This window comes from Athene noctua, chromosome 17, assembly GCF_965140245.1.
Source record: "Athene noctua chromosome 17, bAthNoc1.hap1.1, whole genome shotgun sequence".
In the NCBI taxonomy this organism is placed as follows: domain Eukaryota; kingdom Metazoa; phylum Chordata; class Aves; order Strigiformes; family Strigidae; genus Athene; species Athene noctua.
This window is the reverse complement of record NC_134053.1, coordinates 12,658,682-12,681,218: the sequence shown is the minus strand read 5'-3', so window position 1 is coordinate 12,681,218 and position 22,537 is coordinate 12,658,682. Positions and strand designations below refer to the sequence as shown.

The window sequence follows — 22,537 nt, the reverse complement described above, 5'->3', positions numbered from 1 at the left end:
AAGTGGCATGTATGTCATATGGTTGGTCATGGTCAGGTGTTAAACAAAGTCAAATTGCTGCTGCGGTACCCCAGACAAATGAAGCTGGCCTGAAATACTGGCCATGCAACTCCACTAGCTCCAGGGTAGTTCTGCTTGTTCCCAGCACTGTCAGCTTTGTTCTGGAGAGACCGTTACAGCATGCTTCCAAACTCCATAGCTCGAAGTGACTAGAAGCTGTAGTACAAAGTATTTACGTCTCTAACTCATAGATGTCTCAGCGTGATACTCATATGTGCCATATAACAAGTCAAAACTATTACCCTGTTCTTTTCCCTTTGCATCCCTTGTTCCTTACATGCAGGCAGTAGGGTGAGCACAGTGTGATGTCAGCTTTGTCCTTAGGCAGTCCTGAGTCACCCAGGCCATGCTTTATACCCTTAGCAGTCAAGGGATTTTTCCCCTGACTTAGATGTTATGAGTCACCTTGGTGGATGAGTGGTTTTTCTGCTCTAACTGACGTAATACTGATGATCCAGGGAAACAACAAACTTGCCGGAAACTCTGGGGATCTTGAGCCTTGGGAAGAATCAGTATGGTCTTTTATTTTACTACATGTTGCTTGGCTAACACTCACAACAGCTTTCTTTTCCCTTCTGTTTAACTAGAAATTTCTGTTCTCCCTCACCAACCTCTGAAAATACACTTTCCCCTCTTGTATTTCCTCTACCCAGCACCAGGGAAAACCTGAGCACACACATACTGGATAGCTTTGGATGTTACAGAAGCAAAGACAAAAAAAGGTCACACATGAATCTTAGCTCTGGCTTTGCAGTTCTGGCCTCCTTCGAAAGCAAGGCACGTATTTCCTTTAATTATTCATCTGGGTAACTGCGAACTCTGAGCAAACTGTCTTAGGCTGCCTGCACCTCTTGCTGCCCATCTTCCTGCAGCAGGAGGCTGTGGTACACTGAAACACCTCAGCACAGAGGTACACAAACAACCAGAATAACTAAAACATTTGTCATAAATAAAGTGCAGCAAAGCACAGAGGAAAATAAAGTAATTAATCATTCAAAAAGATGAGAGAGAGAGCATGGCAAAATAAACCTGAGAGCTTGTGCCATCTCCCATGGAAGACTGTCAGCCCACTGTCAGGAAGATTAAGGATGGTGATGGGAATTCCTCTCACCACCGTCAGCTTTAAAAGCACAGGGCAGTAATCTACTTTTACAGGTCTGGTTCTGGCTTTCCCGCAACATGTCTTTTTCTCCCCTTACTCTAAGTGAAAAAGGATGATCCCTTGCAGTGCTTGTTTTCTGAGTGCTGCCCTCACAGCTGAGATTAAAGTATCGATTGAAGCACTTGGACTTTTATTGGATTTGTGGCTTTTCTGATGTGTGAAAAATGTTTTGTGCTGCTTAACTCGTACAGTCCTACACATTCCAGTATTTGTTGGTATAACCACCAAAGGTCCAGACCCTCTGCCATGCCTCCTTTGTGAAGAAACCAAGTGGTGAAACCCCTAGAAGGCAGAATATTAATTTCAAAGCACCAGTTTTAACAATATACTTGACACTGGGCTTGAAGAGCCTGCAACAGCTTAGAGTTCACCTCTCCTTGACCCTCTGGGGAGGACAATACACACTGCCATATCCATAGCTTAAGCTGGATTGCCTGTTTCAGTATCTTGCTCCTTTAGAAACCTGGTTAGCAGAGCGAACTGCACTGGCAGATTGCCCTGAATGGCTCCTTGCGTTAAGTTCTCCACCATCCCCATGGCTTAATTACTGAACTGGGTAATTGTGGGATGGGGAAAAACAAGAAGGAGGAATTACTTAGCAAGGACATCAGTGCTGTCCTTTTTCCCCATACAGCATAGAACTTTTCGGTACTTGGCGTTTCTTTTACAGCCCTGCTAGTTTTTCACCTGAGCAAGAAAAGAATGACTGCTCCTTTTACCAATCAAAAGAATGATTGCTCCTTTTAAGGTGATCTTACACCACTCTTTTCTACTAATGCTTTATTTTCACCCTTGTTTCCAAATACCACAGCAAAGGCCTTCATATGTCCTGGACAAGGTGACATTTTTGTGCTATGTGATGACATCACTTGCATCAGTCATTTTCTCTCAGTTCTCGGTGTGCTTGGATCAGTCTGGCTTTTTTGAATTTTCAGAAAGGGTCATCCCTGTGGTGATTTCCATGCTGAAAGGTAATTTGTACTGTACACACAGGAACCTTTCACGCTGCAGGACAACAGCTCCTGAAAAGCTTGATCTAAATCTCCACAAGAACTACCCACTATTTGCAGTTCTTAGTACCTGAGTAATGAAGTCTCGCATCAGGCTTGAGCAGTGCAATTTAAAAAAAGCCCTCCTGTTTGACTATGTTTCACTTAACATTGAGTTTCACTTAACTCATTCTCCTTTTTTCTAGGCTGAGGTTCTCCAAAGGACATAACCAAGCCTAACTAGGGCAAGAATAGCAGAAATGGGAGTCGGATGTCCCACCTATAAACAGCAACTGTCTCAGCTCTCAGCTGAAATACATCTCAGAATCCTAATAGATAATGCCACCATGTATCTGTAAAGAAACTGTACTGTTGTCTTCTCAATAGTTTTTAATAGCTATTTGATTGGGATAACGTACAAGATCAAATACTAGTAAAGTAACGTACAAATGAGTTTTTAAAAACAGTAACGTAATATATTTCTAAAAAGTAAAATCAATAATTAAATTCACAGGGCAGTGGAAATTTTTTTGAAATGGAAGTTAATAACAGGTCGTGCTATGAACAAAGCTTTAATCCAAGGTTACTCTGGATAACACTGTTACATTTTGCAGTCAATAGGCCCTAAATGAGCATTAAGCTTGTATGGATGCCCAACTGAAATGGTGGCATATCTACTGATTTATATGTGCTTTTTCTCTCCATCCAGGCAATGGCTTTTTTTCATCCCTATCCTAACAGCTGCAGCTATACGTTTTGTCTCAGGCTTTGTTTGGAGGATTAAAACCATCTCAGTATAATCTCTTTTTGTTTTATACACTGAAGGAAGCATTAGAGATGAAAATTAATGCCACAATGGATTTCATTAATCACACCAGAAGGCTTGGTTTGCTGTAGTAGGCACTTCCAACAGAAGGTGCTCACAATCAGTTTAAATATTAAACGCCCTCCTGTGTTTAAATAGTGATGATCAAATCTGTGAACGCATGGTTCCTGTGTCAAGACAGGGGGATTCTTTTAAAAGGGCCAATACTGTTCAAATCACCTCACCTTATGGTGAGTCCCGCTTTCCATCAATTTAAGCATCAGTTGATGGCAAGGACAGAAGGTCTAGCAAAATGGGTGCCTGGGGGAATTGCTACGAGATAAAGAAGGTGTCACCTCTGGGTCAGCATTGCAAAAGAAATCACGGTCCTAATAGCCAACGGTTACCATTGTGGGACGGGTGCTGGCAGGCAACACGGAACGAGGTACCAGGTCTCTGCCCGGTCTTTGGAGAGCAGGTGCTCGCATTACCAATAGCGTTAACTGATGCTGCCAGGAAAAGGGCCAAGTATCGACAAGGGCTGCCGGGGTGTATTGACAAGGACAAGTATAGAGGGCTGTTGGGGTGTGTCCCCATGAAAGGCTAAGTCCCACTGGCAGATGGCCAGGGGGAAGTTTGCATTCCCACAATTCATGCTCTAACCGTCACGAATAATCAGCAGCTCTCCAGGGCCCTGGGTCTGACGCGAGGCAGGAGCCAGCCCTGCTAGAAAACTGCACCAGCCACCAACGGTCCCAGCCAAAAACATCCTTGGACGGATGTGTTGGTGCAGTTGCATACAGATGAGCATGGTCTAAGTTAATCTTCTCTAGGAGGAAGGAAAGGAAGCCCCACGGAAGCATGGTCTAAAGAGAAAAGCTGTAAAATTCATTTCTTTCTGCAGAAGCTGGGAGTCAAAAGCAGAGGTTTCCTTAAAAATGCTTTTGTTCAATCACTATTAAAGCCTTGCCTGAAATTAAAGTGTCATTGGGAACTGAGGAAATGCAACCTTAGCAAATGTGACAATATCCAGTTTTACCCCACCTTGCTCTGCCTCAGCCTCCCTCCTGTGGCAAGAAGCGATGCCTGGATCTAAGCTGGGAGAAAGCCAACAAAACCCAAACTGAGAAAACCGACTGGTCCTGCCCCTAATAGTCTCCTCCCAGAGAGAAAAGTGCTACGAGCAGAACTGACTACAACTCCCGATGTTCACTGAGGCTGCTTTTAAGACAAATTTTATCCGGGAACATCCTAAACAATGTGAAATTGAAAGCAAGCCCCAGTGGTTGTTGGAAGCTGTAGTCAGCTCTCCAGGGGGGAACTACCGAGCAGAGGGTCCTGGGCGCTGCTCTGGTGGCCAGAAGAGCCCAGGCAGGATCTGGAGGAGCGGGCAGGGAGCGGGCAGCAGCGGGCAGGCAGCGGGCAGGCAGCGGGCAGCAGCGGGCAGGGAGCGGGCAGACAGCGGGCAGGCAGCGGGCAGGGAGCGGGCAGGGAGCGGGCAGCAGCGGGCAGGCAGCGGGCAGGCAGAGGGCAGGGAGCGGGCAGCAGCGGGCAGGCAGCGGGCAGGCAGCGGGCAGGGAGCGGGCAGCAGCGGGCAGGCAGCGGGCAGCAGCGGGCAGGGAGCGGGCAGGCAGCGGGCAGGGAGCGGGCAGGCAGCGGGCAGCAGCGGGCAGGGAGCGGGCAGCAGCGGGCAGGCAGCGGGCAGGCAGCGGGCAGGCAGCGGGCAGCAGCGGGCAGGGAGCGGGCAGGCAGCGGGCAGGGAGCGGGCAGGCAGCGGGCAGCAGCGGGCAGGGAGCGGGCAGCAGCGGGCAGGCAGCGGGCAGGGAGCGCCGCGCGCGGCGGGGGCCAAGCTCCCTCCTCGGCCTCTTCAGGACACCCCGAGGTCTGGGCGGGGGTTGGCCTGGGCCTGCCGCAGGAGCGCTGAGCGCCGGCGGCCGCGGGCCGTTCCGGCGGGATCGGCGCCCCGCCGGGCAGCACCGACCCCCCCGCCGCCGCGGGGCCGCCGGGCGCCGCCAGCCCATGAGCCGCGGTGCGCGGGCGCTGCCGCCGGCGGGGCCCGGCGCCGGGGGGCGGGGGCCGGGGGCGGCGGCGCTCCCCGCCCAGCAGCCGCAGCCGCGGGCCGGGCGCGGGGGGCGCAGCGGAGCGGCGGCGGCGGCGCGCAGGGCCATGTCGGCGCCGTGCCTGCGCCTGCCCGCCGCCGGGTCAGCACCGGCGGAGGCGGACAGCGCCGGCGGCATGGAGCCGCCCGCCGCCGCCGCCGCCGGGGCCGCCGCGGCCGCCGCCCTGGAGCTGGCCCTGGAGGAGGAGCTGGCGCTGCTGGCCGCCGCCGGGGAGCCGCCGGAGCCGCCGCCCGCCGCCGCCGCCCGCGACCCCGAGCTGCTCTCGCTGATCCGGCAGAAGGAGAAGGACCTGGTGCTGGCGGCGCGGCTGGGCAAGGCGCTGCTGGAGCGCAACCAGGACATGAGCCGCCAGTACGAGAGGATGCACAAGGAGCTCACCGACAAGCTGGAGGTGAGGCCCCGCCGCCCTCCTCCCTCCTCCCTCCCGCGGCCCGCAGCGCTCCGCAGGGGCCCCCGCTCAGGGCCGCGGCCCCCGGCAGCCCCGCGATCTCTCCCCGCGGAAAGCGGCCCCTTCCGCGGCAAATCCCGGGGGCGGCAGGCGGGCACGGGCCCTGCCGGGCAGCCCAGGAACCCCCCCTGGGCGCCATGGGGAAGAAAGGGTCTAAGAAAACCCTCTTAGGCCTGGGGGAGGCAAATCTGCTGCTCTTCCCCCTCGCCGGCTCCGGCTGCCGTATCGGCCCGGGGACGGGCGGCAGCACCTTGCTGCGAGCCGGCGCTGGTGTGCCCCAGGACCCGGGTACCACCTGGGCGAGGAGATGTGCGCTCTGCTTGCCTCACCTCGTCACGGAAATGCCTCGGAAGTTAAATTTATACGTCAGGTACTGAGCTACAGAGCATATGTAACCCTTACGCTTGAGCTGTAGCAGCTAAGGCATTAGGCATGGCAGGAGATAAGCCCTAATGATACGTCTCTCTTAGCTGGTTGCTCTGAAAAATACCTACAGGTATCTGGAGAGAGCTGTTTGCCAGCAACTCAGTGAATTGTGCTATTTATTGATTTTTAAGGATGAAATAGAGCTAGTGCAAAGAAAAAGACTTGTGCAGGCAGCTTCTTTTGCAACAACTCTCTCGCACAACTACATCAGAGAGCCACTATTACCCCCATTCTTTTTCTCAGAGTTACTCTTGAGATCTTAATTCTCCCAGCAAGTAATACTGCTTAGAAGGCTGAGAAAAAGCCTCTCTCACCTTTCTGTAGAGAGTTTGAACAGTGCTGGATTAACATTCAAATTTCAAGTCCCAGTCCTACACCAATTCCTTCCGCACAGTCCTGCATATCCCTGTGCTCCCTCCTCATGGACCTACATCTCTCAAGTTCAAGAGGATTTGTGAAATTACTGTACACCCTTTGTTACCCTGACAAAACTCCTCTCTATTATGAAATTTAGCACTTCACACTAGCTGATCCCTTCCTCTTTGCAGAGAAATCTCTCTGTATTTACTATTCTGGTAGAAACAATAGTGAAGGTGACATTTGCTCAGATTGTTGTTTAGTGGCACTACTGGTCAGATTAGATTTTCTCAGAGTGTTAAAATTTGCCAGAGCTCATGTTTTCAGGTTGATCTTTAAGCAAAAAGAGACGTATGTAGCACGCTGACGTGGTTTTCCTGATGAGTTGGAGTAGAACCTTTCTTACCGTTAAAGGAAAAATGCACAAGTTTAGGTACTCACTGAGCTGCCTGTTAGGGAGTTCGGGAGTCTGAAATACCACTCACTGTTTGCAAAATGCAAAGATGAAAAGGAGAGGGGGAAAACTATGACTCTATAGTACTTTAAATAACATCCCTCAAACGTATACCTCTGCTCTTATGGGCCCATTCAGAAGGTGAATGAAGGGATGGTAAACACAATCAATTGTTTACATCTTTTCATCCCATTACTATTGCTCTAACTTTCCCGTTGAATAACTGATTGCTATTTTTCAGGCTACCCATCTGATAGGAGTTAGTGTTATCTGCTTAAGGGTCAGATTTTTTCCGCTGGGTTTGGCAGATCTAAGACAGTGCTCCTTCACACACACAAAAAAATCAAGCTTGAAAATTAATCTTCTACAACACAAGCCTGGTAATCCTAGCCTCTGCAGATTAAATGTTGGCCGCCTCCTGTTGCCACTGAAGTGAACAAAATTTCACAGTAAGCTTTTCAGTTTTGGAGGAGCATGTAGGAAGGACCCACATCTTGTTACCTTCCTCCCTATGCTGAGAACTTTTTGATGATGACCAGAAGCAAAGTCTCAGATGAGATCCTTGGTGACAGTTGCACCTGATGTAGTGATGTTTAAGTAGTGTTTAGGAGGAGAGATTTTTCCCCCAGTTATTGGTTCAAAGTTGGTTACAAGAGCTCAGTGAAGCCTCTCCATTTCCCAACAGCCAATGTGCTGGCCTGCTCCTCTGGTGCTTTGCCTCAAGACTAAATATGTTGTAGCTTTGTGGGTCCATTACTGAAGTGCAGCATTCCTGCCATAAACCTACTCTGGCAACTGTTTCACTTCACGGCCTGAATTCAAATTCATTTCTAATCATGGAATTGGAGTCCTGTAATAAATTCTGATATGTGATCCTAGTCAGTTTTATCCTCTGTAAGGGATTAAAACAGCTAATACCTCTATTCCTCTGACACAGAGAAGCTTGCTGTGTCCAAGCATTTTACAGTATGAACCATCTTTATCAGCTGGGAAACTCCCCTTTGCTGCCATCTCTTTAAATGAGGACCAGCCCAGTTCATTTAAGTTGAAGAGAAGCTGTTTTTAGAAGAAAACATCTTCTAGAAAGCAGTTCTGTGTAAAAATCAGTGAGCACCTAGTGGATGGACAGACACCCAGAAAACAAGAAATGCCCCTACCGAGGAAAGCAGTTTTCCCTGTCATCACTACATGCAAAAAAAACCCTATCCAGATCTGCAGCTATGCAGGTGCTGGGGTAAGGGCAGGTGAGGGAAGACGGCTGCTGGGGGAGGAGGAGGCAGGAGGAATCGGTCAGCATGTCCCATCTGTTTATCCTCCCTCTTTGCAACAGCCTCTCTGTGCCCCACTGCACTGTTCTGCTATCTCCATCACAACAGAATAAACCTGATATTCTTTGCCACCCCCTAACTCCAACCTTTGTGACGGCTGGTTTTTGGAGCTGTATGTAGCATGGATTTTCTTTTGCAGTAAAGGACTAAGGTGGTTTTCAAATGATTGACAAGGCTTATTGGTGGCTTCTAAATCACATTTGGCTATGTCTGGGGAACTTCAGCTGCAGTGCTGCTCCTCAGCAAGCTGAAGTTTCATCTTCCATTTAGAGAAGGCCCTGGATCTTTCCAAACGTTGCCTAGCAGTGAAGGAGACAGAGCTATAAAAGACAGCATTTCCAGTGTGCCACTAAAAGTGAAATTGTGGCTGCTCCAGCCACACTTAGGCTACAAATAAGATTTCTTTGCAATGGTTTTCATGGACCTGGTGCTGGGATCTCATGCCTACCTATTGCATTAGAAATAATTATAATAATACTTAGCTCTCTCATTTGCAAGAGCTGTTCACTCTTTTAGTGTCTGAAACACAGGGAAGTACTTTTGCATTGGGCCACTGTTTTAAATCAGCTTTCCCTTACATTTGAGGGTTTTCCTGAAAGTCCTGAATCTGCAGAGGGATTTGGAAGGACACAAGCAGGGTGCTGCTACACTGTGCTGGAAGAAGCATAGGAAAGGATTTGGAAATAAGATTGAGAAAGAGAAAACATGCATCTTCTTTAGAGCAAGAGGTGGAAGATGAGTGATAATGCAGGCCAGAGGGCTGCTGGAGAAGTGGAGAGCATTGACATTCAGACCTGCTCAGGAAGGTGGCAGAGATCCTGCAAGGGAGGCTGTGTGTCATCAGCAGTAGGCACCCAGGGGAAACAGCCACCTCACAGCCTGTGTTTCTAAAAAGCAATAAAAAGCCACTTCACATAAATGCAGTGCAATTTTCTTTTCCTCGTAGCAGGTTTATTTCCCCTCCTATCATAAGTGCCATAGGGATTGCTCACAGGGGGATGGATGATACACTGGAAAAAAATGGGAGAGTGCTGCCAGTGCTGGGCCCAGTGGGTTTCTGTTCTTTGCCAAGACACATTCCTAAAGGCTGGTGAATCTGACAGAGAGTAGCAGCAGGTTGTTCTGGGGGACAGAGGACAACGAACAAGGAGAGGGCTCCTGCTCTTCTGGTTTCCTTGTTAATCCTGGGACATACCCGTGTCCCCAATCTGTGACTGTTGTGAAAGTGTGCACATGGCTTCAGTCACCAGGGGAAATTCAAGCTCGGAGTTTCAGAGTGGGGATTCTTTCAAACGGGCACAACATATATCTGGTTTGACCTGATTTGCAGCTCTGTTTTCATCAAGGCCTCATTTAACTGAGCCTGTAAAACATGCAAAAGTTCCACTAGATTCATGCTGCCCCTCATTTTCCAGCCAGTCCTAAGCAAAGCAGTCTTCAGAACTGAGAGTAGTTTTCTAAAAAACCTGCAACCCAGAATGGGCACGAACGTATTATCTACAGAAACTACTTCATTGCGCCCATTGCCATTCTGGAGCAGACTGCATCAAACAATAGAGTTACTGTGCACTATCAAACTACCAGACAACTAATTAGGTCAGGAATAGAAGGAGCAAATGGATAGATGATTCAACTGTTGTTCATAAGCCCCATATGACGAGAAAGATGCCTCATCTAGATTCCTCATCAGCAGTAAGGATACAGTTTGTGTAGTTTTGACTATAAAGGCAATTTTAAAAAGAATTTGCCCACTGCCCACTGCCACTGCCCACTGAAATATTGCTTTGGAGTTAAGCTAGGCTCTGCTAAATCAATTGGCCTGCTTGACCTATATATTCTGCCTATTGACATGCAGCCTGCTTTACTCTTGGCAGTTATTTCAGTAAAAATTCAATGTGCTGATCTCCAAAGGCCAAGGACAGGCCAATTGCTGAAAATGGAAAACAAGTTTAGTGCCAGGGACCTGCCCTGACATGGGATTACCACACTGTAGTACCATTCTCTTTTCCTGCACATAGTGTTTCAACCCCAAGCACAGAGGAGGAGAAGAATGCAGAGTTCACTTTTTTCCTCTCTTCCTGACCTCTTCTCCCCACTGTTATCTAGCACCTAGAACAAGAGAAACACGAACTAAGGAGGCGATTTGAGAACAAAGAAGGAGAATGGGAAGGAAGGGTGTCTGAACTGGAAAGCGACGTGAAGCAGCTGCAGGACGAGCTGGAGAGGCAGCAGGTTCACCTGCGTGAAGCCGACCGCGAGAAGACACGGGCCGTCCAGGAACTCTCCGAACAGAACCAAAGACTCTTGGACCAGCTCAGCAGGGTGAGTCACCGCGGCACGGTGAGGGCAAGCACCCAGCCGCCTCGGTCACGGGAAAGGCTCGCAGCTCTGCAATAAACCACCCATCAGGCAAATAAGCAGGAAAGCTTCCTCTTTCAGGAAAAAAAAAATGGTTCTGCACCTGGCCAGATTACACTGATGTCCCTATAAAATATGCTGCCTTTAACCTGAATTTTACACCTTAAGGAATGCTGCATTTCATTGGCAAAACAGTTATGTTTCTGGGTTGAGTGATCGTTCACTGCATAGATATCTCCCTCAACTGTTTTTGTATCTAAAACCGATTTAGAAAAATCTGTTTCTAATTTACAAATAGGCTGAGCAAACGTAGCACACAAGAAAAAGGCTAACCTGTGACAGCGAGGTGAAAGGCTTTTCGCTGGCCTCCTTTTTTGGACATACATTGGCTATAATGTAGAACTGAACATACCATCTCATTCTAAGATGGTGTGTCCCTGCAGATAACTTTGCCATGGTTAAATGTGTGAGAACCTGCTGAAATTCCTTGGAATGGCATGTTTCAGCAAAGAGCTTAATTTGCCTCTGAATGAAAGGGGATTTATAGTGAGGCTGCTACAAATGAGCCTAATTGACTGAATACTTCCAGCACGGGTTTCTTTCTGACAGCAAAAGACTTAAGTTTCTGCCTCCTCTCCCAGAAGTTAACCTGTTTTCTAGAATTAAGAACTTGGGTTTTTTCTCCCCACTGTACAGTTAGTACAAGCCATAATTTTAATGCCCAAGAACACAGTTACTCCAGAAGATGAAAGCATTTTCTTTTCACCAGTTGCTTACCCCCAAAATAGCATAGAACAAAAACACACACCACAGACTCATGCTGAAGAGGCCCATCTAATGTTGTTAAGAGCACATTTCAGACTAGATTCTGTCAGAGGTGAGTCTCTGGGGCTGACACAGGGATCACCTAACAGAGGGTCAAAACTTCAATCACAGCACTAGAACCACAAGACTCTGATATGGGCCAAGAGTACAGGTCTCTTCACTCACCCTACGAAGTTTTCCTGTGCCTCTGGGGATGAGAAGAGCAGGTCTTGGGTATAACACTCTACCGGCACTTGAGGAAATCATTCCTCATTCTGCTATAGATTTTCTTGTCGAGTACTAAAAGGACACTTCGTCTGTGGGTTCAGATTTTTTAACTGGCTTAAAAAAAAAAACAACAAACAAAACAAAACCCAAAAAACTCCAAGTTCCTTAACTCAGGAACACTGCTAAATTTATCTGTGTTTTTAAAGCAGTTTCTCCCAAGTGTAGCAGATGAGCTAGTGAAGATCTTTCACCTCTTCTCTGAACAGAGCATATTTCACATACAACATGGATGAGAGATTCCACTCAAGCCCTTACAGAGCTCCTGTGTTGTGCCAGGTTTCTTATCCAGGGCTAAGAACTCGGCTCCCATCAGATTTGGTGACCCTCAGTCATTTTCTCTGTATGCATGATTTCCATCATGCATACATCATGGGAAATGTAAGATTTGTAACGGTCCCAGCATAAGCACAAAGTGAAATACCAGTCTAGGAGGTATGAGAGAAAAACCAGACAGCTTGCTTTGGGCTTTAAACCGCATGGGATTATCCTCACGTGACACGTGTGCTAGAGGAGCCTCTCGCAGCCCAGATGCACAGAGCTGCTCAGCTTAACCATGTGCAAAGGAACCACCAGGTTAGGTCTACCAGCATGGTAGGTCCAAGCATAGGTTTTGTTCCCTTAACTCCATTACTGTCAGAAATAGGCTTCATCTGTCCACTTCAGAACTGTCACATCCTGGGTAAAAGCTGATCTTGGTGCTGCCCTCACTGCTCCAGTCCACCCCAGCTCCCAGCTTGGAGAAAACGACTGTTTTTCTCCAACGCAGATGATGCAGACTGATAGAGACAGCTTACGCTTGCCAAGGCACGATTCAGTGCTCATCGAGTTTGTCACCTGGCCAAAACTTGCTACTAACACAAATATAGCAATGGATATAGCAAAGGTGTAAACACTCTTCCTAGAGTCATGAGAATCTGGGCAAATTGAAAAAAGAGTTGGGAGTGGTCTGTTGTCATTCACCCAGGGCTTTGGCTGAGGCTTTTTAAAATCTCAGCGTTATATTAGCACTTGATTACTGGGTGCTTAGTATTCCACATTTGCTGTTTCATAGTTCAGCTACAGTCTTATTTGTCTGGTGTCTTATGCTGAAGAGGTTATGCCTGTAATACTTGGGGGCAGTAGTAGTGGTTAAACCCTGCACCCACATAGGTCTGGCTCCTGTAACTACTTGGGCTTTCAATAAATAAAACAGACAAATACAGCTGTATGGATGTGCTTGCCTACAGCTGTATTGCATAGGCTGGACTCTTGCTAGGGATCATGAATTGAGTGCTGGGAGAGGAAAAACTCTACAGAGAGGTGGTGTTACAGCTTCTATGAACTTTGAGGTGTTGCTGGTATCTTCCTTGTGTTTCTGGTTCTACATTTTGCACCTGCATTGTGTGTCACAGTGGGTTGTTTGGGAGGAGAGGGTTATGAGAAGTCTGTCATAAGGCAGTGAAAGCTTTATTCAGGGCCTCGACTCTGGCTTTGCTCACGGGACAAAGACAGGTTGCTCTCTGGTATGAGCCATTCTACACTAATAGGTACTAGCTCTTTAAATTTGAATTTCTACAGTTTTTAGCAATTAACACCTCGTGGCCCAATTTCACAACACATGAGCATCTCTCTCCTGGGGAAGGTATTCCCCTGGCACTAGGCTGTATATGTGAAATGACAGCCTCAGCCTCACCAGCTACCAGCACACATGGTCCTGCTTGCTTCTCCAGGGTCCCTGGGCTTCAGCCCCTTTTATCTCAAAGCAGGGCAGCATCCACCATCTCCTTCATCCTACCCCTCCTCCTTCCTGCTGCTGTGATATTCTTTCACCAACTAATTAAGCTTTAGGACGATTTTTTAACCCTGGCTTCCCCAGAGATGAAAGGCCAACCCAAGCACATACTTTTTTTCCAGTCTAAACCTGGCGCAAATGCTAACCAACCAAGCATGCAGTCCTGCACACCCACACAAGGATAGCAAAAGGACCTGGAAAGCTCTCTCTTGCAATTAAAGCATGGGACTGAAAAAATCCATCCTCAATTCTGGCCAAGACCAATAAGGAAAATTCAAGGATAGTGATTTTAAGTCTGTTCCAGTGTCTTAAAAATGGGGATAAGTGACTTGCCTCAGAGTCACCAAGAGGCTAAAATAAGGTCCAAAAAATGATTTGAGGTCTTCAGATGAGATGATGATATAGGAGAACTTTAAATATCTAATAATAGTAAGTAGGCTGTAAGGAACTTAGCCTCCTCTTGAAATACAGCCTTTGGCATGGTTCTCTGCTTTTAGCAGAACGGAGATACTGCCTGGGGTTATAGCAGTATTAAACCATGGGGAAATTAGGTGGGCTGGACTGAGAGCTCATAGTGAAAGACATGATTCAGATGCCAAAGATCAAGTTTAAGATCTCCACAGTAACCTTATTTTTTTAATTTGCTAAGTGATGATTAAAATCCCTTCTGCATGTTAATTTTATTTCCCCCCCCCACCTCAGCACAGCAAAGCATGTAGTAACTCTAAGCAGTTTGTCCACACCAAGCTAAATGCTGATTTTACCTGGGAGAACTGCAGAGCACATTACAAGCAGTATGCCAAGGTACATACCACTCACCATAAATGCTTAAAGATAAAATATAGGAGTCAAAGTACAGTTTTACTGAGAAAGTCGAGGCTTGGGAATTATTACGTGTTCTGTTTCCAGCTCCTTCAGTCTCCCATCTGTTTCAGTTTCCCATGTGGAAAAAAAATCCTATACTTTCTGTCCTTTTATGTTATAAAATTTGGGGGGAGTGGGTATAAGGAAAGGTCTTCTCTTACGTGTGCCCACAGCACCTAACACAGCAAGAGTCCTGTCCCCACCTTTGCACTTTTAGGAGCTACTAATGCACATAATAATGACAAGCAGCCCTTCTCCTATAATGAGGCAACATATTACTACTTTGTCAGGAAGTGAATGAAAAAAGACTTTCACGCTGTTTCTAAGTGGCTTCACCAGATGGCTTTCCCACACATTTCCTGCTACCAGGCTCTGGGCTCCTGTAGCTGTTTGCTGCATGTAGCTTGGGCAAGGATGTATCCTTCCCAGTTCAGTTGGGCTTCTTTTATGGTACATAGAACATAAGGAAGTAATTTTACAATGTCAAGCTCAGGTAGTTTTTGCAATGAAAATCTGTTTTCAGTGGCAGGAAGAAGCGTGTCATCTTGCACCGCTGAAATAGCTCTTTGTGTTTAGAGAGGAGCTCTCGGCTGCCACAGCATCCCTCAGAGGGGCCCTCAATCACCAAGTTCTTATATTCACTCAGCATCTAGTGCCAACGTACTGCTACAAAGAATGAGGTGTTTCAAGTCAATCCCTCCGGTACAGCAAGAAAATAATCAGCCAGCCCACAAGTCTCCAAAGGAGGTTTTATTTGCTAGCCACAAAACCTTCCTTTCAGTAATATTTCAGTTGAAGGAGTTTTGTTTCTAACTTTGCGCTGTAACATGCAGCAGAGCTTCAGAGGACTGGAAGGCACTGCCTGGCTTTGATTTGAGAGAAATATGTTTTTATCCAAGAATGAGCTGACCGTATTATATTCTCCTTTCCATATCACTTTTAAATACATCCTTGTGTGGTCAATGCCACACTTACAAGGGAGGTGGCTCTGTTCTCAATTATTGATTTGAAGAGACTTTTCTGAATGGCTGTTTGTTGAGTCTGTCAGCATAGGAACAATGTTAGTTTTTAGAAATCCGGACTTATCACTGGAAAAAGTTAATGGAACAAGTGTGCTGGGCAAGATTCACTGCTTTTGCTAAGTCAGAGATCTGTAGCCATTACATCATAAGATAGCGTGTCTTTAATTCCTTATTTTATCTGTACAGATGCTTAATACAAGCCTCCTTATGTTTCTTGATTATTAAGTTGTCTCCAATAACCCAGCAGGGTATATTGGGAAACTCTGTGCTTAGCACAGGGACAAGTAAGCCAGGCTGAATTTAAGTACTGCTTTGGGGGGGGTATTTTTAAACAGAAGAGGATCCTGAGTGAAACTAGGCTCAAGAAGAGTTGCTTTGACTAGCCCCACATTTCAAGGTGCAGATCAGTCACTACACCAAATTATTTTTATGAAAACGTCTTTGCTGTGTCTCAAAGTGTTTACTGAACCTATTCAGTAAGGAGGAGCTTACTGTAAGGAACTCCCTACTGAACTACACAGTAGTGTCCTGCATAGCCAGCCTTGAGCAGTCTCTCACCTGTATCACCTCTGAGCAGTCCAAATTCAATGGGGGGGGAGATTGCACAAGAAAAGGCAGCATCCCTTCCTGTTGAAGGGGCTGAAATTCCTACTTCTCATGGCAGCTTAAGTAGGGCTGCTCACTCCTGGGGGGTAGGCAGGCAGCCCTTCCAGCATTGTTTTCTGCCTGGCATAAGGCACACACATTACACATGGTGAGACAAGAGGAAAGCAGGTACCAGCACATGACAGAGCTAAACACTGAAACCAGCAAACCTCCCATTAACCACATCAAGCACCCTGCAGCTCCCTGTCACTCTAGAGCATCAGCAGATGCCAGCACCACGTAACCAGATCCTCAGTCACCCAGTGAATACTGATTACTGCACATGCAGGAAAGGCTCCTTCTCACCAGCTACTTCTCCCTTAGCAGACAATACTTGTTAATAATTCAGCTTCATGCCACATCAGGACTAGAGTGCTTTCTATGCTAAAGCTGTAAATATAGGACATGACTGCAGCTGTCTGTTCTTGCCTGCAAAGTCCTTCAATGAAATGATTCAGTGCCCTAGAAGGTAATGAAGAAACATCTTGAGGTCACTGCTGATGGTGGTACTCACCCACCATCCATCTAGGGGAAGGGAGACAGGCAGAAGAAAGGCTCAACCCTTTGCTAAGAGTCTGGCCAAGCCTGCAGCACCCATTAACCCCATTTTAGGACACCCAGAGCTTCAGTAGCTGAAGCCTGATGGAACAGGGCCATCCAGACACCAAGGCATAAATTCAGCAAACACCAAAGAAGTCATTTCAGCAAAGACTTGGGGGGGGGGGGAGGCACTCCTGTGGAGTCTTCCCAAAGATTTTGCAAGTTTTACCCTTGTATCCTTTGGTTTATGTACTGATGAGCACTGAAGGAACAGGCAGAAAGCTGTACACAGAATAAAACAGGGGCTCACACTGCTACTGAACAGTAGCAAAGCCCTCCCCAGGGAAAGAGTTAAAAAATTACTATTAAGGTAAAAAAATGTTACTATTAAAGCAGTGAAACTACAGGAGTCCTTGCTCATGGGAAAAAGAATAGCATCCATCAGCCCCAGGGTCTGGGTGGGACCCTCATCCTCTCCCGGAGCAGTAGAGCAGGTACCCTGCTATCCCCAGGGTCCCCTTGCTGGTTGCTAGATGACAGCACACCACAGTCCCAGCTGGTGATGTTGCTGTGGCAACCGGCTGTGATTTCTCTGCTTGTAATGCCATGACAGTCAGCAGACACGCAGGGAGACGCACTTGTGACGTCCGAGGCAGGCGGGCAGGTGGCAGAGGCCTGTCTGCCACCCCCATGGGCTCGACTCGCTGCTGGAATGTGTCCCCAGCATCCACCACTTCATTCCCCCCCCCCCCCCAATCCCCCCCTTTCCTCCCCTGTTCAGAGTAATTTTTTCCCAGCAATCACCCTAGAGATCTCCCAGTGCAAGACAGCCTGTTGTCCACACCACCCACAATAAGCTTCTGAGTCTGCTGGTGGAAAAGGAAGCATTTTATTTCCTAGGTAAAAAAAACCCTTATGAGCAGGTCAGTCCACACCAGGGTGATTCCACCAGGGCTTGGCACAACACATCTCCCCTGCGAGTCCAGCTCAGGGAGCACAGCGCAACAGAAACGATTATCTGCCAGAGGCACTTGACCTCGAGCTGTGTATGGCTCTTCTCACATCCTCAGAGGCTTGTGGTGCCTGGATGGAGCAGCAGAGACTGGCCCCATGAGACATGCCTAGAGCCCAGACCTCCTGTCCCCACGCTCTGGGCAGCACATCAGCAGGGAGCGAGCATCCAGAGCACTGTCTAGGACAAATGAGTGGTACGGTAGTCAGCCATACGCTGCTCTTCCCCACACTTCAGCTGAGCCCAGCTCACAGCCCAGCTTTCACCTCTAGCAAGTGGTTCTGGAAGAGATTTCAGAAGTTTCCACAAAGCTTCTGCCTTGAGACATTAGCAGCACCACTAAGCTGTGAACATCTGAAAGCAGCAATCCAACATAAAACTGAAGTTGAACTTGTTCTGGGGTGAGGAGATAAAAATGAGAATGAGTCCCTTCCTCCCCTCTTGCCCTGCACTAAAAATTTCAAGTGGCTATTCTGTTTGGGTCCAGGTCTTTATGTTTATAGGAATTGTTTTATTATGCAGTAGCTCAGGGGTAGGAATACGTGGGCAGAAGAGATTTTTTCAAAATATTTCTGCTTATTCACACTTGCTGTAAACACTTCCTCCAGGAGATTTGAGAAAGTAGGACACAGAAGGTGTTTGCATCCAGCCACTGCATTACTAGCTAGAGCTAGAACCAGAACTAAACATGATTGAAGTCTTTGCAAATATCTACATAAGAAAAACCCAATTAAGAGCATTTGATCTTTAAAGAGCCATTCTGGGTTATAAAGTTTGCACACCTTATAATGAAAGTCTTTAAATTCCTCTTTTTAAGTAAGATTGCTTTTTCTAAATGCAATTTAGTAGACAATAGCTCAAGAGGGAGGTCTCTTCTACACTGAGGTTTTTTTGCCAGCTGTATTAGGTGCTCTGATTACCCATGAAATCATAGAAGCCCCTTGCAAAACAGCCTAGAGCTTAATCAACATTTTGTTTAGAATGGCATTTTGCAAAACCCAGTTTATTTTGAGCACAGATCTGGGATCAGCAAGACTCTCTTGCTGACTTCTGATGGAAGCCACAATGCAAAACAGAGCTGGCTTATGCTTGGCAGTACCAGCCATGCGGATAGGAAATGCCACCGTAGATGGGGAAGAACTCACAGATTAGTACATAAATTGGGTGACCTGCATGAGACCAACTGCTCCTAAGTATGTCAAGAGAACATTCCATTTGGAGGAGATACAGGAGATACCCAACAATTTCATTAGGTCTCCTCCTGTAGAAGCTCAGTTCTGTAGTTGCAGAGATTTGCACCATATTTCCTTCACAGACAGGATCCCCATCAGTGCCTGACAGGGGGGACTGCCAAGATCAGAAGTGCTGGGAATATTTCCATGAACTGGTCTCACCATCTCCTCACGGTTCTCCCCTGGAAGGTTCTGATGTTGAAACATGTAAAGAACATTTTGAAGCGGAAGAATTACTTGGATAGTTTTAGCTAGGTTACAATTCTACCAAGATTATTAGCACAGTAATGCAGATGTGTAATAACTGTAGAGCTATCGCAGAACAGTTACAAGATCTGAGGGTATATGGGTACCTCAAGCATCCAGGTCACTTGAATCTGCGCTTTAAATACCATTTACTAGTTCCACCAAGCAGTTCATCTGACCTAAAAAAAAAAATCTATCGAGTTTTTTCTTGTTTCCACCTTCCCTTTTGTTCCTCAGTCTTTCTCCCCTCCTGGATACATCTCAAAAGTCAGTTGAAGCTTAAGCTATCACCAGTCTCAGGCTGATAGTTGTCTCTGCAGTTTTGTTCCTTATCTGACATGAGACCATGCTATCCCTCAGTTCCTTTGAGGTTAGCTTGGCCTCCACTTACAGTACACCAAGAGGGAAAAATTCAGCCTCGTGATTTCCTTGCTCTCTACATCCTTGGAAGTCCGTTCCTGAATCCACTTCCAGACTTGGCACAGTTCTGTAGTAACACGGGTGCTTGTCAAAAGCTATTCCATTTGGCAACTACATAGCATAAGTTGTTCATGTTTATTTGTTGAACAAAGCACCATTGTATTTGGTTGCCTACAAGCTCAGATCAAGGAAAACTGAAATTTTCTGCAACTCAAGAACAGTGGATTAGTTGCTCACACCAGGGCCACAAGGCAGGTACAAACTTTAAGACTTGCTAGAGGGAAGGTTCTATTTCTTACAGAATAAATCCATAGTCCCAGTAGCTTTTGCAGGTGAAGTGTTTCAGGACCAAGTAAACACCCACAAGTTTTAACAGAAGGGGACCTTTTGAAGAAGTACTTAGAGTTCTCCTTTGTTTCTTTACTTGGTTAGCAAGTGTTTTGCATAGATTTTATTGCAACACCAGAAAACTAAGGCACTGAGAGACTAGGCAATGATGGTCTGTAAGCCAACAAACCAGATCCTAGTAAAGGAAAAGTCTCCCCTCCACCTAGGCAGACCACACGAGAGTTTGAGCCTTTATCTGACAGAATGGGGATTAATTGGGATTTTTTGTGTGTTTGTTTTTTAAAGTATAGATTAGGAATTTCATGAGATATGTTCTTTACTGAAAGTGTACTACCCCAGGAAGAGTTAAAGATTTATTCTCTATGTCCCTTACAAAAAGGACAATGTGTAAAAGTTGCAGGATAAGAATTAGACTGAACATGAAGCAAAACCATCCTAGCTGTAAGGTTAGCCGAGTAGAACAGATGGCCCAGAGATTCTGCAAGGTCTCCATCAAAGTAAGCTTTTGGGAAATGACCAGTCAGGGAGGGCCTGGCCAATTTTTGCCTTGGCATGAGAAGAACTAGGCAAAGTTAAGTTTGAAAGAGGCCTTCTGTGGTTTCTCTTTATACAGACAAGACTTTAAGTAACATCAGGTCAAGTCTTCTTGCTATTTATGAATATTGAAGCAAAGAGGCAGAGAAGCCTGAAGGAATACTCACAAGAAATAAGTGATCTCTAAGGCTTTGGAACAGACTTGTATTTTCCTCTACATGGGCATAAAGTAACTGAAGGGTGAAAGCAAATGTAAACAGGGGACTGTTCAGAGGTAGGTTCCAACCCTTGCTTGAACATGAGCCCTTGAACAGACTCAGATACTGAGGAGTCACGCTTTCCAGCAGGTTTATGTTTAGATTAAGCCAAATGAGAAAGCCCAAAATGACCATGTTTGTTCAAAAGAGATTGTTTGTAGAATTTAGAAGTGTGATATTTATCAAATAACATCTATTGATCAGCTATGAAGTTGTGCAGGTATTTGCTAACTCAAATTATTTCTGTAGTTTTTGCTTCTATTCCAGAGAGATTTATTTCCCTAGGCTTTACTGGATGTTGTATTTCACTTTGTGCACAAATTCTTCCTAAATGTTGTGCTTCTTACTTTTTATTTCCCTCTCCACCTTAGCACAAGGGACCAGACATCTTAGTGAAGACCTTTAAGAGCTCAAGGCAAATGCTTACGATATTGGTGATTTCATTAATACTACTTCATCCTGGGGCCTTTCTGTGCCTGAAGCACGGGTGCCATGGGCCCAGGCCCTCACCCTGCAGAGCTGCAGACAAGGAGGTATCTCCCAGTCTCAGGCTGCTTCACCAGCCTCTGCTGCAAGAAACCACTACCCCCAGATCTGCTGAGCTACCCCATATTCATCTCAGTCTAGGCAAGACAGCCCAAAAAGCCACTATTCAACTTGCTCAGGCTCATCTGGCTTGTTTTCACAGCATGGAGGAATGGGCTCAGCCCAGAGGGAGAGGTGGAAAAATAAAATACACACTCGGGAACAGCTTTTTTTTTTCCTGCCAGTTGCAATTGTATATCACTGGACCTTTTAGAGCTAAGTAAACACAAGCATCTCAAGATCTCCTAGGCAGCACCCTGCCTTCACATGGTGCCCATGCTGGACACAGACCCCAAAACAAGCAAATAGAAAATGGTGCCATTTAAGAGCAGGACTGGAGGCAGGCAGAAACATTGCTCACAAACAATTTTGTTGACTGGCTGGAATAGACAGGCCAAGCACCGTTTTACTTTAAACCCCTTGAAGGGGAGGCAGGTGCCACTGCAGTAACCTCTACTGAGATTGTACAAATTGGTGGCTACAATCTAAAACAACTCCTCAAAACCCACCTACAGCAGATTAACAGGTTGATTTACTTCATTTAAAGAGGCCGCCTCCATTCCCAGCATTATCCAACCCAGCAGCTCAGAGCTGCTTACCAAGATTAACTCTGGCATCACAAGACACAGCCCATCAGCTTCAGGCTGGCACTTAGCAGCTCCTTCCTTTCAAAGAAGTCATTTGCATCAGGCTTTCAAAACTTGGGAAATTCCTTCCGTTTTCCCATCCTTCATAATCCTTCATCAAGAGAGAGTACCACAGACTAAAATGGTCAAGCTGGGGGAGAGGGAAGGAGACAGGCAGCCTTTCTCCCTTCAGGACAGGTCACTGCCTCACCTCAACACAGGGAAGGAAGATTTGCCCAGTGTGGGACAGTTCCAGACCACACAGCTTTAGTGCTCCTGGTTCCAGACGCTGGCTCTGCCCCTTCTCATGGCCAGGAAGCACATTGCCAAGAAAATATTTTGATGTGTAAAACAGATGATTCAGAAGCCTTCCCAAGCATTAATTTATTCAAATGAAGATATCAGCTCTCCTGCTTCTTTTAATCTCCCTAAGCAGAGCTATAAACCACCCCAAGTCACAGAAAATGGCCAGATTAACCAAAATGCCTCTTCAGACCCACATACCAAGTAGCCTGTGATGTTAACCCTTCCCAGGGAATGTGACATAAGCACCCAGAGGCATCTGGCTATGGTGCAACTGGGCTCACCCTGGGAACAGGGAAGGAGGAAACAGTTGGTTATGCTGGAAAGCCATTGACAAAGCACAAACGCAGCGATGCCTATATTCACTCTTCCTTCCCCTCACATGGCATACGAGACATTTGCATGAGGCACCTGATAGTATTTCAAGCATGTGAAGCGGACAGTTTTCATTAAGCCTGTGTCAGCACTACAGACTGAAACGGCTTGTTTATACTTACACAGTCTGCTGATGCCGCAAAGTACAGACAGATGGG

At 46.7% G+C, this 22,537-nt stretch overlaps 1 protein-coding gene across 4 annotated transcripts in view; it reads left to right on the top strand.

Moving 5' to 3' along the window:
- Positions 1 to 5,182: 5,182 nt before the first annotated feature.
- BICDL1 (BICD family like cargo adaptor 1) overlaps positions 5,183 to 22,537 on the top strand; it is a 48,079-nt gene continuing 30,724 nt past the window's right edge. For all 4 annotated transcript variants that reach the window (XM_074920785.1, XM_074920784.1, XM_074920782.1 and 1 more), the window contains exons 1-2: positions 5,183 to 5,527; positions 10,256 to 10,471. In XM_074920785.1, the coding sequence (XP_074776886.1) occupies positions 5,183 to 5,527; positions 10,256 to 10,471 (561 nt within the window). The remainder of the gene's footprint in view (positions 5,528 to 10,255; positions 10,472 to 22,537) is intronic.